Raw genomic sequence first — 19987 nt, 5'->3', positions numbered from 1 at the left:
GCCCAGCCTGTCTCCACTTCCCTAACCTGTTCTTCCTTTCACCTATCCCCTCCTCCCAACTCAAGCCACACCTCCATTTCCTACCTACTAACCTCATCCCACCTCCTTGACCTGTCCGTCTTCCCCGGACTGACCTATCCCCTCCCTACCTCCTCACCTATACTCTCCTCTCTACCTATCTTCTTTTCTCTCCATCTTCAGTCCGCCTCCCCCTCTCTCCCTATTTATTCCAGTTCCCTCTCCCCATCCCCCTCTCTGATGAAGGGTCTAGACCCGAAACATCAGCTTTTGTGCTCCTGAGATGCTGCTTGGCCTGCTGTGTTCATCCAGCTCCACACTTTGTTATCAATAAATATGAAAACTTGTTTGTCTGCATCATAGAATCCCTACAGCCCTTTGGCCCAACAAGTTCACACTGACCTTCAGAGTATCTCACCCAGGCCCATCCCTGTACAACCCACCTGACCTACACATCCTTGAACACTATGGGCAATTTAGCATGGCCAATCCACCTCGCCTGCACATCTTTGGACTGTGGGAGGAAACTGGAGCACCTGGAGGAAACCCACGCAAACTCCACACAGACAGTCACCCTGGGCCCTGATGCTCTGAGGCAGCAGTGCTATCCACTGAGCCACCATGCTGTCTATCAGATAACTTACCCCATGCTCAGGAAAAGATCTTTGCTATTCACCTTATCTATGCCCGACATCATTTTATTAACCTCTAAAAGGACAGATGAACAGATATTTCCTCCAATTAAGTTGAGAATTGGAAAGACTGAAACCAATATTTTTGGTCCCTATATTACGACAGACTCGTTCCCTCTTCCTGATAAGTGACTGGTATATTCACAACTTAGTATCATATTAGATCATGGGATGAGCTTCCATATTCTTTTAATGCCATCTCCAAGATAGCTGAAGTCCATCTCCATAGAGTCACTTAGCTTTGTTTCTGTCTCTGAAGTTCTGATGAAGGATGACTGGACTCAAAACATTAGCTGCCAGGCCTGTTGCGTTCCTTCAGCAATTTCTGTTTTACATTTGCTCCTATCTCAATCATCTGCTGATGAAACCCTCATCGATGTGTTGATGATCTCGAGACTCAATTATTTAGACAAACTACTGGATAAACATATAATTACTTCTTGTTGCGTCTATCCTAATTTGCACCAATTCTCACACCCCTTTCATCCCTATGTTTACTGAGTTATCTGGATCCTAGGGAAGCAGTACCTAGTTTGTAAAATACCCATAATTATTTTCAAATCCACGCTTTGACTCTCCATATCTCTGTAATTTCCTCTAACCCACCTTCCTCAAATACCTGCATGCAGTACTCTAATTTTGGCCTCTTGCACATTCCTAAATATAAATACATCTCTATCATTGACCATGTCATCCTGGGAGTGAAACTCTATAATTCTCTGCCTTCACTTGTTTGTCTATCTTGTTTGCCTCGTTTCAGACACTTCTTAAAATATGTATGACCAGGACTTTTGGTCATTCTTCTTGATATCTGATGCTATGTTCCTGTATAAATGTGAGGCAATCAAAGGTCTACACATTAAATTAGGTAAAACATATAACAATATAAAACATATGAAGTATAGAGAAGTAAAGAATTGGGCATTAGGAAAAATAACTGGTGATTCATTTGGTGTTTAAAAATGAATTTGAAGCAGAATGCATTATGAAGGCAAGGGGCGGTGATGTTCTGGGACCCGGGTTCAAATCCTGTCATGGCAGATGGTGGAATTTGAATTCACTAAAAAAATCTGGAATTAAGAGTCTCACAGCCATGAATCCATTGTCAGTTGATGGAAAAACCCCATCTTGTTCATTAATGTCCTTTAAGGGAAGGATACTGCCATCCTTATCTGGTCTGGCCTACATGTAACTCCAGACCCACAGCAATGTGGTTGACTCTTTACTGCCCTTTGACCATTATGGATGGGCAATAAATGCTGCTTAGCCAGCAATGTCCTCATCCTCTGAATGAATAAAATAAAGTCTGCAGTTGTTCCCCTAATTATTGCTTTATCTAAAACTGACAGTTTATGCCTATTTCTCCGATCGTTTTACCAACCTTCTACTGAGGTTTTTTATCAAGGCAGTATGTCAGGAACAAGTCACAGAATTTCAGGCCCAAATCTGTTGGTAGACTTGGTGCTAATATAGTTGCAATGAAGTAGCAATCGAAATGAAAATACACCACTGAACCAAATCATCAAAAAAGTTAAGTAGAAATTGAGGACTCATTAAAACTGTTTTATTTCCCTGTAGTATATCCAACAGCAGTCAGAGAAACAGGTGTGATGTTTAAATTCTAGAGCTGAAGAGGAGAACAGCTAATGATTTGATCTCCAACGTTAGAGAATAGAATTATGTAGGAAAAACTTGAACTGTTCAAGCTCAAAACAAGACAAGTGGTATGATTACACAAAAGTATTTGAAAAAAAGTAAATATGATGGAAAAGACAAATCAATTACTTAAAATTGAACCTGATTTGCAGGAAAAAGTGTTGCAGAATCAAGGTGTTGAAAAGGCAACTTAGGAATGGTTCAAGAAATTTTGCTTCATACAAATAAAGAACAAGTTATAAAAGGGACCTAGGGGAAGAGATAGAGATCTGCAGTTCATTTTCTGAAAATAAGACTGGATGCTTTGATGAGAAAATTAGTTGCTGTGGTTAGATGAGAATCAAATGTATTGTTTCTTTCAACTGTTTTGTTTTAATTCATGTGGGATTTTAGTGTTGCTGCCTGGGCTAGCATTTACAGCCCATTTCTAATTGTCCTTGAGAAGGTACAGTTAAGCTACCTACTTGTGATCTTATTACTTAGTGAAGTGGTGTTTAATGTTGCGAATGCTTTATGTAACAGATTTTAATGCTTAAATGTTGTGAATACATTTCTGTGTTCTCTTAGAGATTCTTATAGAATACCTACAGTGGTGAAAGCAGGCCATTCAGCCCATCAAGCCCACATTGACTTTCTGCACAGCATCTTGCCCAGGCCCACCCCTACTATCCTACCACCATAATTCCACATTTCCCATGGCTAATCCACTTAGCCTGCAATCCCTGGACACTATGGGGTAATTTACCATGACCAATCCACCTAACCTACACACCTTTGGACTGTGGGCGGAAACTGCAGCATCTGAAGGAAACACGTATAAACAGAGAGAGAATGTGCAAACTCCACGCAAACATTCACCCGAGGCTGGAATTAAACCCGTGTCCCAGTGCTGTGAGGCAGCAGTGCTAATCACTGAGCCACCGTGCCATCCCATGTTGCTTGTCAAAGTCTAGGTATTACTGAAAAATGCCACATCTTGTTGAAACTTCCCATCGTACACCAATAAGGACAATTCTCAAGAATACAGAGTGCTGATTGGTGGCAAGTGGACATCTGATTGACAGAGGCATTGTCATTCAGATTGTACCATTCATGACGATTGATAATCATATACATGCACTGTGCCTGTTTCAACTCAACAAAATAGGTGAAAACCATTCACTATTCTGTTTCTCAGGGCAATATGCTAAGCACATAGATTCAGCCAACAAGGTTGACAAAAATATTAACAACCATCAGCTTCAAGAAATTACGTCTTTTTTCAGCTATACTCAAGGCCGTACTCATAAATGACTACTCGTCAAAATCTATTGTGACTTTGATGTATTCTGTTAACAGATTGGACTAATTTGTGAGTAGCATCAGTGTTTGCATTTTCTTATGCCAGTTTTCTTTCTGATGAAAAGAAGTCCATTTTTTTCATCATTGAACAGTTTTAATAACCACAGTTAATTAACAGAGCCAGTAAATACAAATGGGCAAAATTTCAACATGCTAAAATATTTTATGTCTTCCTGCACAAACATCTGTCAATAACAGTAATACGGTTGATTTGTTTTCACTGTAATCAGTCTGGAACAATTGGCAAAACATTTTGAAGAGGTCATTAGAGATAAACACAAATCAGCAATTACAGTTCTTTCTGGACAAAACTACAAAATTTACCACTAATGCATATTTTTCATTATTAATGCCACATAAACCACAGCTGAAGCTATTTTAATTGAAATGTAAGTAGAATGAACTTACATCAGATTTACAAAAATGAAATGTCTGTATAGAATTTCCATGAGTGCTCTGATCTGAGGCAGCATCTGAATGCTAGTTTTGGGAATTATGCTATGTCACTAGAGGCTCCACCAAATCATTACCAATTAGGTCCGGAGAAATCTGTTGATGCTTGGTTTTTTGGCTGTAACATATAACATTACTTAGACATGCAATGGATTTCACAAAGGTTTTGATTAATCACAACACACTGGACCTAAAAGTCAATTGTCACTTTGCCAATGTGAAATATAATTGTCGTATAGCAATATTACATTGGATGCAGAAATACTTGATTTAAAGCGGAACAGCCACCCTTCAAGGACAGGAAGTCCTGCTCTGCAGCCCTGGCAGCTAATCTAATTGTTCCTCATTGCTGTAGTCCAAGCAGTGCTGAAATACAGTAGTGGTCACTGCTGGGACTGTACAACCAGTCCCAATGAAATAATGAAGATTCTTCTGGATTTTGGGTGAGTTGGGAATTTGGCTTTAGGTAGGATGGCTGGGAAACCCCCAGTAAGGTGGATGGGGATGGTGGGGATGTCAGATTAAAAAGATCAAGAGAGCCCTCCTGATGGGCAGAGGACCTCACTCCTCCATCCCACTTTTGCTGCCTAATAGTAGCCCACTCTGTCAAAGCTGTCTGGTTAACCATACTACAATCCGACCCCACCATCCAAGACATTTTTCCATCCCCACCCCTGTCTGCTTTCCGGAGAGACCACTCTCTCCGTGACTCCCCTGTTCGCTCCACACTGCCCTCCAACCCCACCACAACCGGGACCTTCCCCTGCAACCGCAGGAAGTGCTACACTTGCCCCCACACCTCCTCCCTCACCCCTATCCCAGGCCCCAAGATGACTTTCCACATTAAGCAGAGGTTCACCTGCACATCTGCCAATGTGGTATACTGCATCCATTGTACCCGGTGTGGCTTCCTCTACATTGGGGAAACCAAGCGGAGGCTTGGGGACCGCTTTGCAGAACACCTCCGCTCGGTTCGCAATAAACAACTGCACCTCCCAGTCGCAAACCATTTCCACTCCCCCTCCCATTCTTGAGATGACATGTCCATCATGGGCCTCCTGTAGTGCCACAATGATGCCACCCGAAGGTTGCAGGAACAGCAACTCATATTCCGCTTGGGAAACCTGCAGCCCAATGGTATCAATGTGGGCTTCACCAGCTTCAAAATCTCCCCTTCGCCCACTGCATCCCAAAACCAGCCCAGTTCGTCCCCTCCCCCCACTGCATCCCAAAACCAGTCCAACCTGTCTCTGCCTCCCTAACCTGTTCTTCCTCTTACCCATCCCTTCCTCCCACCCCAAGCCGCACCTCCATCTCCTACCTACTAACCTCATCCCACCTCCTTGACCTGTCCGCCTTCCCTGGACTGACCTATTCCCTTCCTGCCTCCCCACCTATACTCTCCTCTCCACCTATCTTCTTTTCTCTCCATCTTCAGTCTGCCTCCCCCTCTCTCCCTATTTATTCCAGAACCCTCACCCCATCCCCCTCTCTGATTAAGAGTCTAGGCCCGAAACATCAGCTTTTGTGCTCCTGAGATGCTGCTGGGCCTGCTGTGTTCATCCAGCCTCACATTTCATTATCTTGGATTCTCCAGCATCTGCAGTTCCCATTATCACTGATTAACCATCTTCCATCTTTCTTCTCCTGTAAGCCAAAATATTGTGCAAGATGTGCAGCAAAACCCGTAGCTTGCAGTCAATTGTTTACTGAATGGCTTAAATAGGCCTCAGGATAGGTGGACTGCCTTATGCCTTACCTGCCTCCAAAAATGGGATAGGTGAGGCATACGGCAGCACACAAAGTTAGCAGCTCAAAACATGGGGAGGTAGTGATAGATGAGAAGCTAATGGGCTATCCACCACCTTTGCTTTTTGTGCTGTCCCAGTTTCAAACACTCCCTGTTTGGGGAACGTAACATTCACCTTATTTATGTTTAATTCTGAAAATTTACATTTTAAAATATTTTCTTCACCAGATTCTGATATGTAGCATTAAGGGCTACATATTTAAACTTTAAATGTGTTATTAATGAAGAATTGTTAGGCCTTACCTTCTGGTTTTTGAATAATAATAAATAAATTACCCAATTTTCATGACTTCCTTAAAATGACGTGGTAATCTGAACTTGTGTGGTACAAATAGAATAGAAAACTGGACTGTATTACAAAAAAGAAACTGTTACAGAATATATAACACTAGTGCTGCTCATTACAGTTGTCTATTAGTTAATCATTTATTAAGTAGAACATATTATTTCCAATTTTGCATTCATTTATTATTTTAGTTACATCTAACATTATTTGGTCATTTTAATTAAGCCTGTTTTCACTATTGTAACACAAATTAAGCCATCACTATAGATGTTGCACAGAAAATTTCATGTGCCACATGTTTTCTACAACAGTGGACAATCAGTTATTATTGAGAACCCACCATGATGCTGTGGAAGGAACAGAGAAAACACGTAATGAGTGGCTCTAAAAGAATTCTCAAATATATAAAACAAATGCATTACAATTAATTTGTTAAAAGCAAATTGAGAAATACATGTGATCCTTGTTGAGCATTTAGTTTACCTTTGTTACTGTACAGTTAATCCAGGAACCTGAACAGCATTGACGTACAGGAGGATCTTGGGATTCAAATCTATAGCTCCCTCAAAGTGGCCACACAAGTAGCTAGGGCGGTGAAGAAGCCATATGGTATGCTTGCCTTTATTGGACAGGGAATTGAGTACAAGAGTCAGGATGATATGTTGCAGCTTTATAAGACTTTGATTAGGTCACACTTACAGTACTGTGTTCAGTTCTGATCGCCACATTATTGGAAGGATGTGGAGGCTTTGGGCAGGGTGCAGAAGAAGTTTACTAGGATGTTGTCTGGATTAGAGAGTATTAACAATAAGGAGAGGCTAGAAAATCTTGGAATGTTTTCTCTGCAGTGGCAGAGGCTGAGGGGAGACTTGATAGAACTTGATATAAAATTATGAGATGCATAGATAGGGTAGACAGGCAGAATCTTTTTCCCAGATTTGAAATGTCTAATACTAGGGGTCATGCATTTAAAATTAGGGGGGGAATGTTCAAAGGAGATGTGACGGGCATGTTTTTTACACAGAGAGTGATAGGAGTGTGGAACACGCTGCCAGGGGTAGTCATGGAGGCAGATATGACAGGGGCATTTAAGAGACTTTTAGACAAACACATGAAAAAGAAAGGAATGGAGGGATATGCACCAAGGCAGAAAGAGTTAGTTTCATCTGGCATCACGTTTGGCACAACATCATGGGCTGAAGGACCCATTCCTGTGCTATACAGTTCTATGCTCTCTATGTTCTCTGTCATAAATTATCTGGCAATGTAATAATTAATTAATAATATTTGCATTCGTGTGCTATCACATCCTAAACTGTTTCAAATACAATGTATTATTTGTAGTTCAATGGCTATGTAAAAGACAAAAATCCAATAGGTAAATTTGTAAACAAACAAGTATGCATTTGTATTTAGGGTGATGGCTTTTTGTGCATTATTTACTTTTGTTATTTAGTCACAAAAAATGTTTATATTGTTGGAAAAACTCACATTTTGCCAAAGCTTTATTATCTTGTAATTATCAAGAAAATTTGCAATAATATTAATTTAAGGGGAAAGCTGACATTTACTGTATGGAAGTGTTGATTGGTTAGCAAGTGCATAATGATCGGTAGTAGCATCGCAGTGGAGAACATGCCAGTTAATGGTAATTGATAGTTGATGACCATGCATTGTTTAGGTTTTACACAAGTCAGGTTGACTCTGATTGGTGAAGGTATCGTCCTGAGAAATGAATATGAACGGCTGTCACCTATTATGTTGGTTGAACTCAGAGCACCATGTGCACATGTTCTTTCTATTTGCAAAGAACAGGGCCAAGCGTATTAAATTACACAGCTTCCAGTACACACAAATATAGGCTGTGAACACAACTGCTAATTTCAAAATCGGTTATAAGCTGAAGAAGCAAATGCAGGAGGAGAAAAATATTTTCACACAGTGAGTAATTTGGATCTGGAAGGCAGTGTTTGGAGTGTGGTGGGGCAGTCGAGATGGCATTGGATGGCTTTGTAAAACAGAAATAATGTGCAAATGAATTGGGAGAAGGCAAAATAATTAAGAGCTAAAACATGGTGCTCATTTGGAGGACTGGTGTAGACAAGACAGGTCAGATGGCCTTCTTCTACACTGTTACACTTCTGTGATTTTGTGATCATTAACTGTGCACATTTCCATAGTGATGCCAATACCAAGCAGGGCTGATTTGCACTGTCCTTTCATATTATATAAATGTCGATTTCCTCTTAAATTACAATTTTGAAAATCGTTCTGATATTGGAAGACAAAGTGATTTGATGAAATGTGCCTTTTAACTGAAGTACTCAAGTTCTGTATTGCCAAATGATTATAAAAATATTTTTGCTAACTTCTGCCTCCTGTCTCAGGCCAATTTAAATCCTGTGGTCATCAGAAAATTACTTTTTACCTTGAGTTATAACTTTAAGTTTAATGGAGCAATTTTGATTTTTCAGGTTTGGATGAATTCTCCTAATTCTGTTTCTTTATCATCTAAAGATCCCATACAGCAACAGAAATACAATGCACAATGTTATTGCATTACAGGGAAGGTGCAAGAATGAAAAGTGTGTCCTTGAAAACTGAAAATAAACAAATGTAACCCTCAAAAGAAATATGAAGAAAATTATTTCTGAAAAAAAATATTTTGATTTCTGTTCTTTACACATGGAAGAAAGTAATACTTCAGTAAAGAGCTTTCACTGAAGTTTTTAGATTTTCATCTTACCAGGCACAAGCATTGTTGTTATTAGTTCTGGAGCATCCAGGAAATCTACATTGCTCCTCTGAAAGGTTTTGTTGTAGTTAGTCTGGATGTGGCTGTTGGTGATATAGTTCAAATATTTCTTATTGATACTTCCTGATTATGGCACAAGTTACATTATACACAGATAGCATAAACAAACAACAAGAGAACCCGAAATTGTTAGTTTCGCAACAATGGTGAATCTACACTTCATTTTATGAAAAGGTATTAATCGAGGGAAACTTGGGAGCTATAAGATCTATTTTATCATCATCCTATTTAAAACAGAAAGAAATACAAAATGTTTAATTGTAATATTAATCGCAGGTACTGACGTCTACCTGTAGAATGAAATACAGATAATTGTGAAGATGAACTGGAGAATGTTAATGGTTTGGAAAGTGGATATGCCAGTTTTTTCCTGTCCCCAGCCAGAAATGAAATAAATCTCCTGAAAGTGTACCTTACCTTGCTCATTCTCCACTTACTGCAGTCTGCGGGGTGACTTGCTTCTTTTTTGTGCAGACTGATATTAAAAAAGTCAGTGGTGTCTTTACCTTCATGTCAAGAAAGCAGTAAATGTGGGTGCAGACCTGAACATTTTTCAAGTGGTCCTTGTCTGTTTTAGATGGGACTCCTTGGTTGCTATACTTTATTATTACAACCCCCTGGAGATCAGTAGGTTTTCTCCAGCTTCTTTTCGTAAGGTCCCTTTCTGGCACATGAAAGGAATGGGTAAGTTCAAATTTTTGGCATATAGGATCTACCATAAGGTGTTTAGAGACCATCATGGCTTTACTTTTGCTATTAATGTGAACCTTTATTTTGGGATTCTACAAATTGTGAGAGCTCTTCTGTCCTATTCCTGTGGAAACTGATGAAAATGTTGTCTTCAATAATAAAGCATCAGTGAGCTGTTCAGATCCATCAGCTGGAACATTCAACTCCCTGAATACTGCTAGTCTAATGATGGAATAGCTTTGCTGAAAGTTCTGTTGGGAAGCAGGACTTCGGGAATATTGCCAAATTGGTGTTGTCAGCTCTGAAAGCATTCATGAGATAAATCCAAGACGACAGCTGATGCTGAGATATAAACATACCTATTTTCCTGCCTTGACCAGAACTTCTGTTTGATTAGAGTTAGGATACGGGCAACACCGTTTTTGGATGAACTCAAACTATGGCTGATGTAAACGTAGGCCAGTCAGGAAAATACTATAATAATGTTTGGAGATAGCAAAAGTCAATTTGAGACTGTTGTAGAAGGTTAGATTTCATAGAATTTGGATAATATGTTAGCATAAATTGGGGAGTGGTTAAAAAACAAAAAAGAAGAATAAAAACCAACTGAACTATTTTGATATGATTAGTTAGGTTTTATAAAGATCAGTAGTTTGACCCAGACATTTTGCAATCTGTATTCATTGCTTGGATGAAGGGACTAAATGCAATTGATTCAGGTTTCTTGACAAACAAGTGTGAGGAAGATATGAGGAGGCCACAAGAGAAAGAAGGTGGCGGATGAGATATAATTTGAGAGGATGTGAAATTATCCATTTTATTCAGAACAACGACAAAGCAAAACATTTCTTAAAAGGTGAGAAACTCATAAATCCTGGTATTCAAAAAAAATGAATGCACACATCCTTGTGCCTAGATTATAATATTAACATTCAGGCATTACCGACAATTAGATAAGAAAATATTGTGTTAGCTTTTATTGAAATAGAGCCATGGCAATGTATAGCATGGAAGATCATTCGGTCGAAATTATCCATATTGAACAGATATCCTAAATTAATCTAGTCCCACGTGCCAGCATTTGGCCCATATTCCTCTAAATCTTTCCTATTCAAATACCCATCCAGATGCCTTTTAAATGTTGTAATTGTACCAGCCTCCACCACCCCCTCTGACCCTCTGTGTGAAAAAATCATCCCTTCAGAACCTTTTAAATCTTTCCCCTTTCATCTTAAACCTATGCCCTCTAGTTTTGGACTCCCCCACTCGAGGGAAAAGGCCTTGTCTATTATCTTATCCCAAGCCCTTCACGACTTTATAAACCTTTATAAAATCACCCATCAGCTTCCAACGCTCCAGGGAAAATAACCCCAGCGTATTCAGCAACTCCCTATTGCTCAAACCCTCCAACTCTGGTGACATCCTTGTAAATCTTTTCTGAACCCTTTCAAGTTTAACTACATCTTTTCTACAGCAGGGAGACCAGAACTGAATGCAGTACTCTAAAAATGGCCTAACCAATGTCCTGTACAGCTGCATATGACCGCTAATTCCTATACTGAATGTACTGAACAATAAAGGCAAGCATACCAAATGTCTGCTTCACCACTCAGTCTACTTGCGACTCCACTTTCAAGGAACTATGAACCTGCACCCCAAGGTCACTCTGTTTGGCAATACTTCCCAGGACCTTGCCATTAAGTGCATAAGTCCCGCCTGATTTGTCTTCCCAAAATGCAGCACGTCACATTTATGTAAATTAAACGCATCTGCCACTCCTTGGCCCATTTGCCCATTCAATCAAGATCCCGTTGTACTCTGAGATAAACTTCTCGCTGTCAGCTACACCACCAATTTTGCTGTTGTCTGCAAAGTTACTAACCGTACTCCTATATTCACATCCACATCATTTACATGAATCATGAAAAGCAGTGGACTAGCACCGATTCTTGCAGGACACCACTGCTCACAGGTCTCCAGTCTGTCTCCTACCTTCCAGTCAATTTCATCTCCAAAAGGCTAATTCTCCCTGTATTCCATGTGATGCAACCTTGCTAATCAGTCTACTATGAGGAACCTTGTTGAATGCCTTACTGAAGTCCATGTTGACAAGGCCCGCCGCTTTGCCTTCATCAAACGCCCTCATCACTTCAAAAAAGGTTTGGAAATATTGCTGCATAACATTGGACTTTGAATATATCATACCTGGAGTACTCTGTAAAAGTTAGTTCTCTGTACCTTGCTTTTCAAGAAGATCAGGATTCCTGAATTTTTTTTCATTCATTTAGGGGATGTGAGGAGCCAGAAGTGGGTTTCTTGCAGCACGACTCCTAGCCTCTGACATACTCTTGTATCCATAATATTTATCTGGCTATTCCAGCTCAGTTTCCGTTCAATGGATATCCTCAGAACATATTAAAGGGACTTAGCTTGGAGCAACAGTTGGGAAACCCCAAAGCAGAAGCCGGGAGGCAGAGACACAATACCTGGTCAGCCTATAAATCTACTGCAGTCCAGATTCGGGTCTAGTCTTTACAGGGCACTTAACGTGGAGCAGCAGTCGGGAGGGGACATGGAATATTTGATGAAACAGAGGCACATCATGCTACAAGGAAGCAAGTCACCGTGAGTTCAGCTATGTTGACTTTCAAGAGACTAAGGCAAGGCTGGATCATCTTTACAGCTAAGAATGTAATAGGTAAGAGTGATAAGTTAATTGTGTGGATAGACACGTGGATATAATGTTGTTGTCATCACTGAAAAATGTTTGAGGGAATGGTTGGACTGGCATCTCAACGTTGCTTGTATAGGATCTTTAAGCGAGACAGGGAGGGTTAAAAAAGGATGGTGGTGTAGCACTATGAATTAAAGAGTCAATTACTGCAATAAGGAGAGATAATATCATGGAAGGGTCCTCTAACAAGGCTTTGTGTAGAACTTAGGAACATTAAGTGGGCAGCTACTTTACTGGGAGTGTACTACAGGCCTCCAAAAGAGTCAGCAGGAAATAGAGGAGCAAATATGCAGACAGTTCACAGAGGTGTGTAAGAGTAATAATTGGATAATTATACAAGGGAATTTCAATTTTCCCAACATGAATTGGTATAGTTATAGTGTTAAGAGTTTAGAGGGGGTAGATTTCTTAAAATGTATCCAAGGAAGACTTTTTGTATCAATAAACAGAAGGTCAAACAAGGGATGGTGTATTGCTGGATTTGGCTCTGGGGAAAGAAGCTGGACAAGTGTTCAATGGCAAGTGGGGGAGCATTAAGGCCTCAAAATGGTATGGTTCAAATTCATTCAGATAAAGAAAGAGAAGGCATACAAAAGATAAAGACGGGTCTACGCCCGAAGCATCAGCTTTCTTGCTCCTCTCATGCTGCTTGGCCTGCTGTGTTCATCCACCTCTACACCTGGTTATCTCTCTATACAAAAGACAGCTTTGGATTGGGGAAGATTAAAATAAAGAAGTTTCTGGCCCGCAGTAGACTGGGAACAGCTTCTTGAGGATAGGTCTACAGAATCTATGAGGGTATCCAAAAAGGAACTGGGGAGAGTACAGGTCCAAAATGTACCCCTTGTAGGGAAATGTGGGACAATAATTTCAGAGAACCTTCGATGTCTAGGGAAATTCAGGCCTGGATAAAGAAGAAGAGTAGAGCTTTCAGCAAATCCAAAGGGAGTAATTCAGCTGTGTCCCTTGAGGAATACAGGAAGAGTAGGGAGAACTTAAGAATGCAATTAGAAGAGCATAAACGGGACATGAAAAAGGCTTTGTAGGCAAGGTTAGGGAGAATCCTAAGATATTTTATAAATATATTAAAGGAAAGAGGCTAATAAAGGAAACAGCAAGGCCTATTAAGGGCAATGTGTGTGTGAAGCTGCAGGATATTGGAAGTGCAATGAATGAATATTTCTTTTCGGTCTTCACACTGGAAACGTGGGTACAGAATTCAGGAAAATGGACTGTGAGGTACTTACATAGTTTGACATAGGAAATGGGGAGGTATTCGAGGCACTGTTGAACTCAAAAGCAGACAAATCCCCTGGTCCAGATTAATTTCATCCCAGGCTGCTGTGGAAGATGAGGCAGGAAAATGCAGGGACTTGACACAATTTTTTAAATTCCTCAGTGCTAAAGGACTGAAGGGTAATGTGGTTCCAATTTTTAAGAGGGCTATTACAGACCAGAGAGTCACACTTCAGTGGTAGGGAACTATTGGAGAAAATTCTGAAGGAGTGAATTCATAGCCACTTGGAAAGACAAGGTTTAATTATGGATAGTCAGCATAGCTTTGTCAGAGGGTGATCATGCCTAACAAATTTACTAGAATATTTTGAAAATGTGATCAAGTGCATGGATGAAGGAAGTTCAGTTGATGTAGTTTATGTGGATTTTAGCAAAACTTTTGACAAGGTCTTACATGGGAGACAGATTGAGAAAGTTTAAGCAAATGGAACTGATGAAGTCTCAGCAAGATGGATCAGAAACTGGCTTAGTAATCGGACACAAGGGTAGTGGTAGAAGGCTGTTCAAATGACTGGAGACCAGTGTCCAGTGGTGTGCCACAAGGATCAGTACTGGGACCCTTACTTTTTGTACAATACATACGAAAATGTGGAAGGAATGTTACACAAATTTACAGGTGACAAGGTTGGTCAAGTGGTTAATAGTGAAGAAGATGGTTGTAGGTTACAGGAAGATTTAAATAGGTTGGTCAGATGGGCAGTCGAGCGGCAGAAGGTATTTAACCCAGTGATGTGATGCACTTTGGAAGAAGAAACAAGATCAGTGAGTATTTAATGGGTGGCAAGACACCGTGTAGCTTAGGCCAACAGAGGGATCTTGGGGTAACTATTCACAGATCCTGTAAGTCAGCAGAACACATAAATAGGTCAGTTGAAAAGACATATAGGATACATACTTTCATCAGTCGTGGCAGAGAGTATAAAAACAAGGAAGTAATATTGGAGTTGTACAGAACATTAGTCAGTTCACAACAGGAGTACTGTATGCAGTTCTGGCCACCTTGCTATAGGAAGGATGTGATAGCACTAGAGGGTACAGAAGCCGTTCACTAGAATGTTGCATGGGATGGAATAATTGAGTTATAAAGATGAACTAGATAGATTGTTTTCTTCAGAGCAGACGAGTCTGAAGTGGGGGACATGATTGAGGAGTATAGGATTACAATGGGAAAGGAGAGGGTTAATAATAAGAGGGCATAGTTTTAGGGCAAGGGGCATGAGATTCAGACAGAATTTGCCAAATGGATAAGGCACTGTCTTCTTAAGCCAAGGATCATGGGTTCATGTCTTAGTGGCACAGTGGTTCTGTAATTAGCACTGCAGCCACACAGCACCAGGGACCTGGGTTCGATTCTACCCTTGGGCGACTGTCTGTGTGGAGTTTGCACATTCTCCCCGTGCCTGTGTGCGTTTCCTCCTGGTGCTCTGGTTTCCTCCCATGGTCCAAAGATGTGCAGCTTAGGTGGATTGGCCATGCTAAATTGCCCGTAGTGTTCAGGGATGTATAGATTAAGGGGATGGGTCTGGGTGGGATGCTCGGAGGGTTGGTGTAAACTTGTTGGGCTGTTTCCGCACTGTAGGGATTCTATGATTTGGGGAAAGTGCTTTTTCACTCAGCGGATGGTGGGAATCTGGAATGCAATACCCAGGAATCTTTAAAAATGCGTGGATGAGTATTTCAAATATCATAACATTCAAGGATATGGGACAACTGCAGGAAATTGGGATTAGTGCACTTTTAGTGGTGTTATGTCAGTGTAGACTTGATGTGTTGAAAAGCCTTTTCTGTGCTGTATGAATCTATGACTCTATAAACTAATTGCTAGAGCAAGTGCAAATACTCCATGCATTAAAACCCAAGGCCTTAAGATTTGACGTCTTGCACATTTTTATTCACAATATTTTGCACTGTGACCCTGACTGATTCTTGTCCCTGAATTCTCTGTGTTTCATTTTTCTTATTTCCCATTGTGTCTTTTGTTTTTGCCCTTGTTTCCCTCTCTCTGCCTCCCTGTATAAGTTCCTTTTCCCCTGCCATTTAGTTTATCAGTATGAGCAAACAGTCCACCTAGGATACTAGTTCCAATCCTGCCAGCTGGAACCCACCCAGCTTGTACTGATCCCACCTACCCTAGAAACTGTCCCAATGCTGCAGGAATCTGAAACCCTCCCCCTTATAACATCTCTCCAGCCATGTATTTATCTGATATATCCTGCTATTTCCACTTGGTCTAGCGCACGTACTGGTAACAATCCTGAGATCACATCTTTTTTGAGGTCCAATCTTTTAAACTTGCTTCCTAACTCCCTATATCAGAGATAACGGGAACTGCAGATGCTGGAGAATCCAAGATAATAAAGTGTGAAGCTGGATGAACACAGCAGGCCAAGCAGCATCTGAGATTTGCTTTTATAACCTCATATTTTGCTTTTATAACCTCATCCCTTTCCTTACCTATGTTGTTATGTACTACAATCACTGACTATTCACCCTCCCACTCCAGAATGTCCTGTAGCTGCTTTAAGGCATCCTTGATATCCTGGGAGACAACATATGATCCGAGGGTCTCATTTATGGTCACAGAAAATCTATCTACTCCCCTTACAACTGAAACCCCTACTGCTGTAGCCTTCCCACACCTATTCCTCCTTTCCCATGCAGCGGAGCCAGCCAGGTCACAATGAATTTGGCTGCTGCTACTTTCCTCCGAGAGACCATTTTGCCCTACAATATCCAAAGCAATATATCTGTTTTGCAGGCCCATGACAGCAAGGGACTCTTTGCACTGCCTGCCTAATCCTCTGTTTTTGCCTGTTTGTTATCCATTCCCTCCCTGCCCAAGAATTCTTATTCTGTGGAGTAACCACCTGTCTGTACTTTCAGCCTTGCAGACGCTCCACAGTATCTCCAGCCACTGCTCTAGTTCTGACGCTCAGGTTTCCAGGTGCTACTGCTGGAGATGCTTCTTGCACAGGTTCTGGTCCTAGGGACTGGAACTGTGCCTGACTTCCACCGTAGAGAAGGAGGAATATATCTTCTTTCATTACGTACCCCTTTAAATTATACTTTAGGCTGTCCTTAAAATCAAATAATATTAATTACTGTAGGGCTGTTCTTCTCTAGACCTCTGCAGCTTATCTGTCCCTACAAACTATAAATCCAAAAGAAAGACTTTACAAACTACAGTACTCATATGACCATACTCATCCAAACAGATTCCTTCCAGCCAGCATCACTTTTTGACTCTCTTCCCAGACTGCATCACTGCAGCGCTGCTGCAATATTCTTCCCAGTTTGTTTCACTGTGATGATGCTGCAGGGATTCTTCCTGGATTGCTTCACTGCAATACTGACTGTGGGGCACTCTTCCCATTTAGAAACTTTGAGCACATGTCTATTTTGTGGAACTGTATCAAATGCCTTTTGAAAATTCACATATACCACATCAAATGCATTGCTCTCATCCAGGCTGTGTTATATCTTCAAAGGACTTAGTACTGGTTAAACAGAATGATTTTCCTAAATAAATTCAAAATGGCTTTCTTTAATTAACCTGCCATTTGTTCATGTTACTATAAATTTTGTCCTGAATTATTGAGTCTAGAATTATCCTCACCACTGACCCATAGTCACTGGATTTGACTTACGGCTGTTTTTGGAGAAGGGTGTAATGTTGCAATGCTCCAGTCCTCAGCACCAGCTAAAGTCTCTGGAAGACTGAACAACTATAGCCAGAGCTCCACAATCTCCAATATCACTTCCCTCAGTATTCCTTGAATGCCTTCTTAACTTTAATTATAGTCAGTGTAATATCTGAACGATCTCCACTTACACTATGGCCTAGGTATCATCTTCTTCCATAGAAAACATAGTTACAAAGTATTCATTTAACACCCTAGCTTCAACCTCTGCCTCCACGCATGATACCTGATGGATTGTTTTTAAGATTGTGAATGACATGGATAGTGTGGGAAAAATGAGGCTTTTTTTTCTAGCATGGAGCAGTCAATTACTAGGGGACACAGGTTCAAGGTGCAAGGGGGAGAAGTTTGAAAGAGATGTGTGAAGCACATTTTTCATACAAAGGGTGGTGAGTGCCTGGAATGTGCTGCCAGAGGTGCTGGAAGCAAACACAATAGCAGAATTCACGAGGCACCTGAATGAAAACATGAATAGGAAGGGAATAGGGGGATACAGATCCTGTAAATGAAGACAGTTTTAATGTGGAAGGGCAAAATGTGTCGGCACATGCTTGGAGGCCAAGGAGTCTGTTCCTGTGCTGTATTGTTCTTTGTTGTTCTTTGTTTATTCCCTTTTTGGTCCCTACTCCTACTTTTACCATCTTTTCCTGTCTGCATTCCTGTAAGAGTCTATAGAATTCGATCTGAGTTTGACTTCCAGTCTTTTTGCACACTCAGTTTTTGCTCTTATTTGCTTTTCCACTACTCTTCTGCAGTTTCCATCTTCAGCCTTGTTTGGGAAAATATTGTATTTTCTGCCAGATATCTGTCACACTTTTCCTTCCATATCTTAATTTCCATCTCTTACATTACGCAGGGAATTCTGTTTAATGTAGCTTTCCCATTTGGAAGTATAGCCTTGAGTGTGCCCAAAATACCTCTTCTTTGAAGGTAACTCATAATTCAGCTATTCTATTTTTGCCAATATTTGGCTCCAATTTATTCAGCCAAGACCTGTTCTTAGCCTCATTTAACTTTGCTTTCTCCACATTGATTACTATTATTATTCCAAACTGTATTTTAGCCTTTTATTGAGATTGCCTCATCCTTATGATACAAAGGTCACTGTTTCCTAAACCTTTTTACATTGATACTTGACCAACTTGGCCCTCTTCTTTCCCAAGTATCATTGGTCTGGAAACAGAGACATGATGAACGTTTCAGCATTGCATGAGTTGAACAGGATGAACCTGGACAATGTTATGAAGGTGGTTGGAGTCCGTATTTGTAAGGGAGTAGCTTTATGGTCAGGTTGGCAAGAAGTTTCATCATATCATGCACACCCTGTAAATTAATCTTTCTATCCACAGGAAGGTACAGCAAGATTTATTGGTTTGTCAAAAAATAAAGCAGTTGGGTTGGATCAATGCTGCTCAGTTGTCCTAGCTGCAAATGAGTCTAACGGTTGTAACTGAATTGTTTGTTTTTGCCAAACCTCTTCATCCAATATACCTCTAGCGATACTGTAAAAATACTTACTTTTTCCAGAGATTGGTATTTTCCCAGAATTCATAAAGTGTAAAACACGATTCAGCTGAAATTTTCTGCACCGAAATGCTGTGAAAAGAATCTCAATAAATAAAATTATGCTCCAGAAAATAGTAAGTAATGATCATTACACGTCTATTATTGATGCATTGTTCATGTTAACAATGAAATTGAGCAGCTAAATGCAGCATGTAATTATGAATACTGTTCAAATTATGGTTTTGCCACTGGAAATAATTTATTGTATGTTTTAATGGTTGAAGCTCAGTCGGTAGCACTCTTAAGTTATAACACTGTGTGTTCAATCACTACTCCAGAAACTTGGGCAAAATAAATGGATAACATGCCTGTATATAGAATGCTGTATTGTTGGTGAACCTGTCCTTGAATGAAATGTTAAACCAAAGCCTACTCTATCCTCTTGGATGGTTGAAGTGGTTCACGACTGGGAGGTGTTGTCGTTTGTCACGAACCGAGGGTAGGTACTTCACAAAGTGGTCTCCAAGCCTTCGTTTGATCTCCCCGATTTCTCTGATCCTCCGCTTGGTCTCCCCAGTGTTGGTTTGCAATGAACAACAACATCTCCTAGTCGCGAACCACTTCAACTCCCCCTCCCAGTCCCTGGATGACATGTCCATCCTGAATCTCCTCCAGTGTCACAATGATGCCACCAAGAAACTGGAGGAACAGCACTTCGTATTCCGACTTGTAAGCCTACAACCCAATGGTCTCAATGTAGACTTTACTAGCTTCAAAATGTCCCCAACCTCAATCATCCCAAGACCAGTCTCCTTTCACCCCTGCCTCCATGACCTGTCCATCTTCTCTTCCACCTATCTGCTCCTCCCACTTCACTGACTAACCTCCATCCCCACTTCCTACCTACACTCACCTTTACCAGCTTCAGCTCCACCTCCTTGACCTGTCCGTTTTCTCTCCCACCTATCTGCTCGACTATCCACCTTGTA

At 40.7% G+C, this 19987-nt stretch overlaps 1 protein-coding gene across 2 annotated transcripts in view; it reads right to left on the bottom strand.

Moving 5' to 3' along the window:
• Window positions 1–3814: 3814 nt before the first annotated feature.
• The window catches only part of necab1 (N-terminal EF-hand calcium binding protein 1), a 161692-nt gene continuing 145519 nt past the window's right edge, over window positions 3815–19987 (bottom strand). The window contains exons 11-14 of one of the 2 annotated variants that reach the window (XM_048530129.2): window positions 19011–19088; window positions 9003–9094; window positions 6740–6875; window positions 3815–6603 (exon numbers count right to left, since the gene is read on the bottom strand). In XM_048530129.2, the coding sequence (XP_048386086.2) occupies window positions 6745–6875; window positions 9003–9094; window positions 19011–19088 (301 nt within the window). In that variant the 3' untranslated portion in view covers window positions 3815–6603; window positions 6740–6744. The remainder of the gene's footprint in view (window positions 6604–6739; window positions 6876–9002; window positions 9095–19010; window positions 19089–19987) is intronic. The other variant, XM_048530130.2, reaches the window with a different exon arrangement.

Source organism: Stegostoma tigrinum, chromosome 5 (genome assembly GCF_030684315.1).
Source record: "Stegostoma tigrinum isolate sSteTig4 chromosome 5, sSteTig4.hap1, whole genome shotgun sequence".
In the NCBI taxonomy this organism is placed as follows: domain Eukaryota; kingdom Metazoa; phylum Chordata; class Chondrichthyes; order Orectolobiformes; family Stegostomatidae; genus Stegostoma; species Stegostoma tigrinum.
The sequence above is the reverse complement of the archived record's forward strand: the minus strand, read 5'-3'. Positions and strand labels throughout refer to the sequence as shown.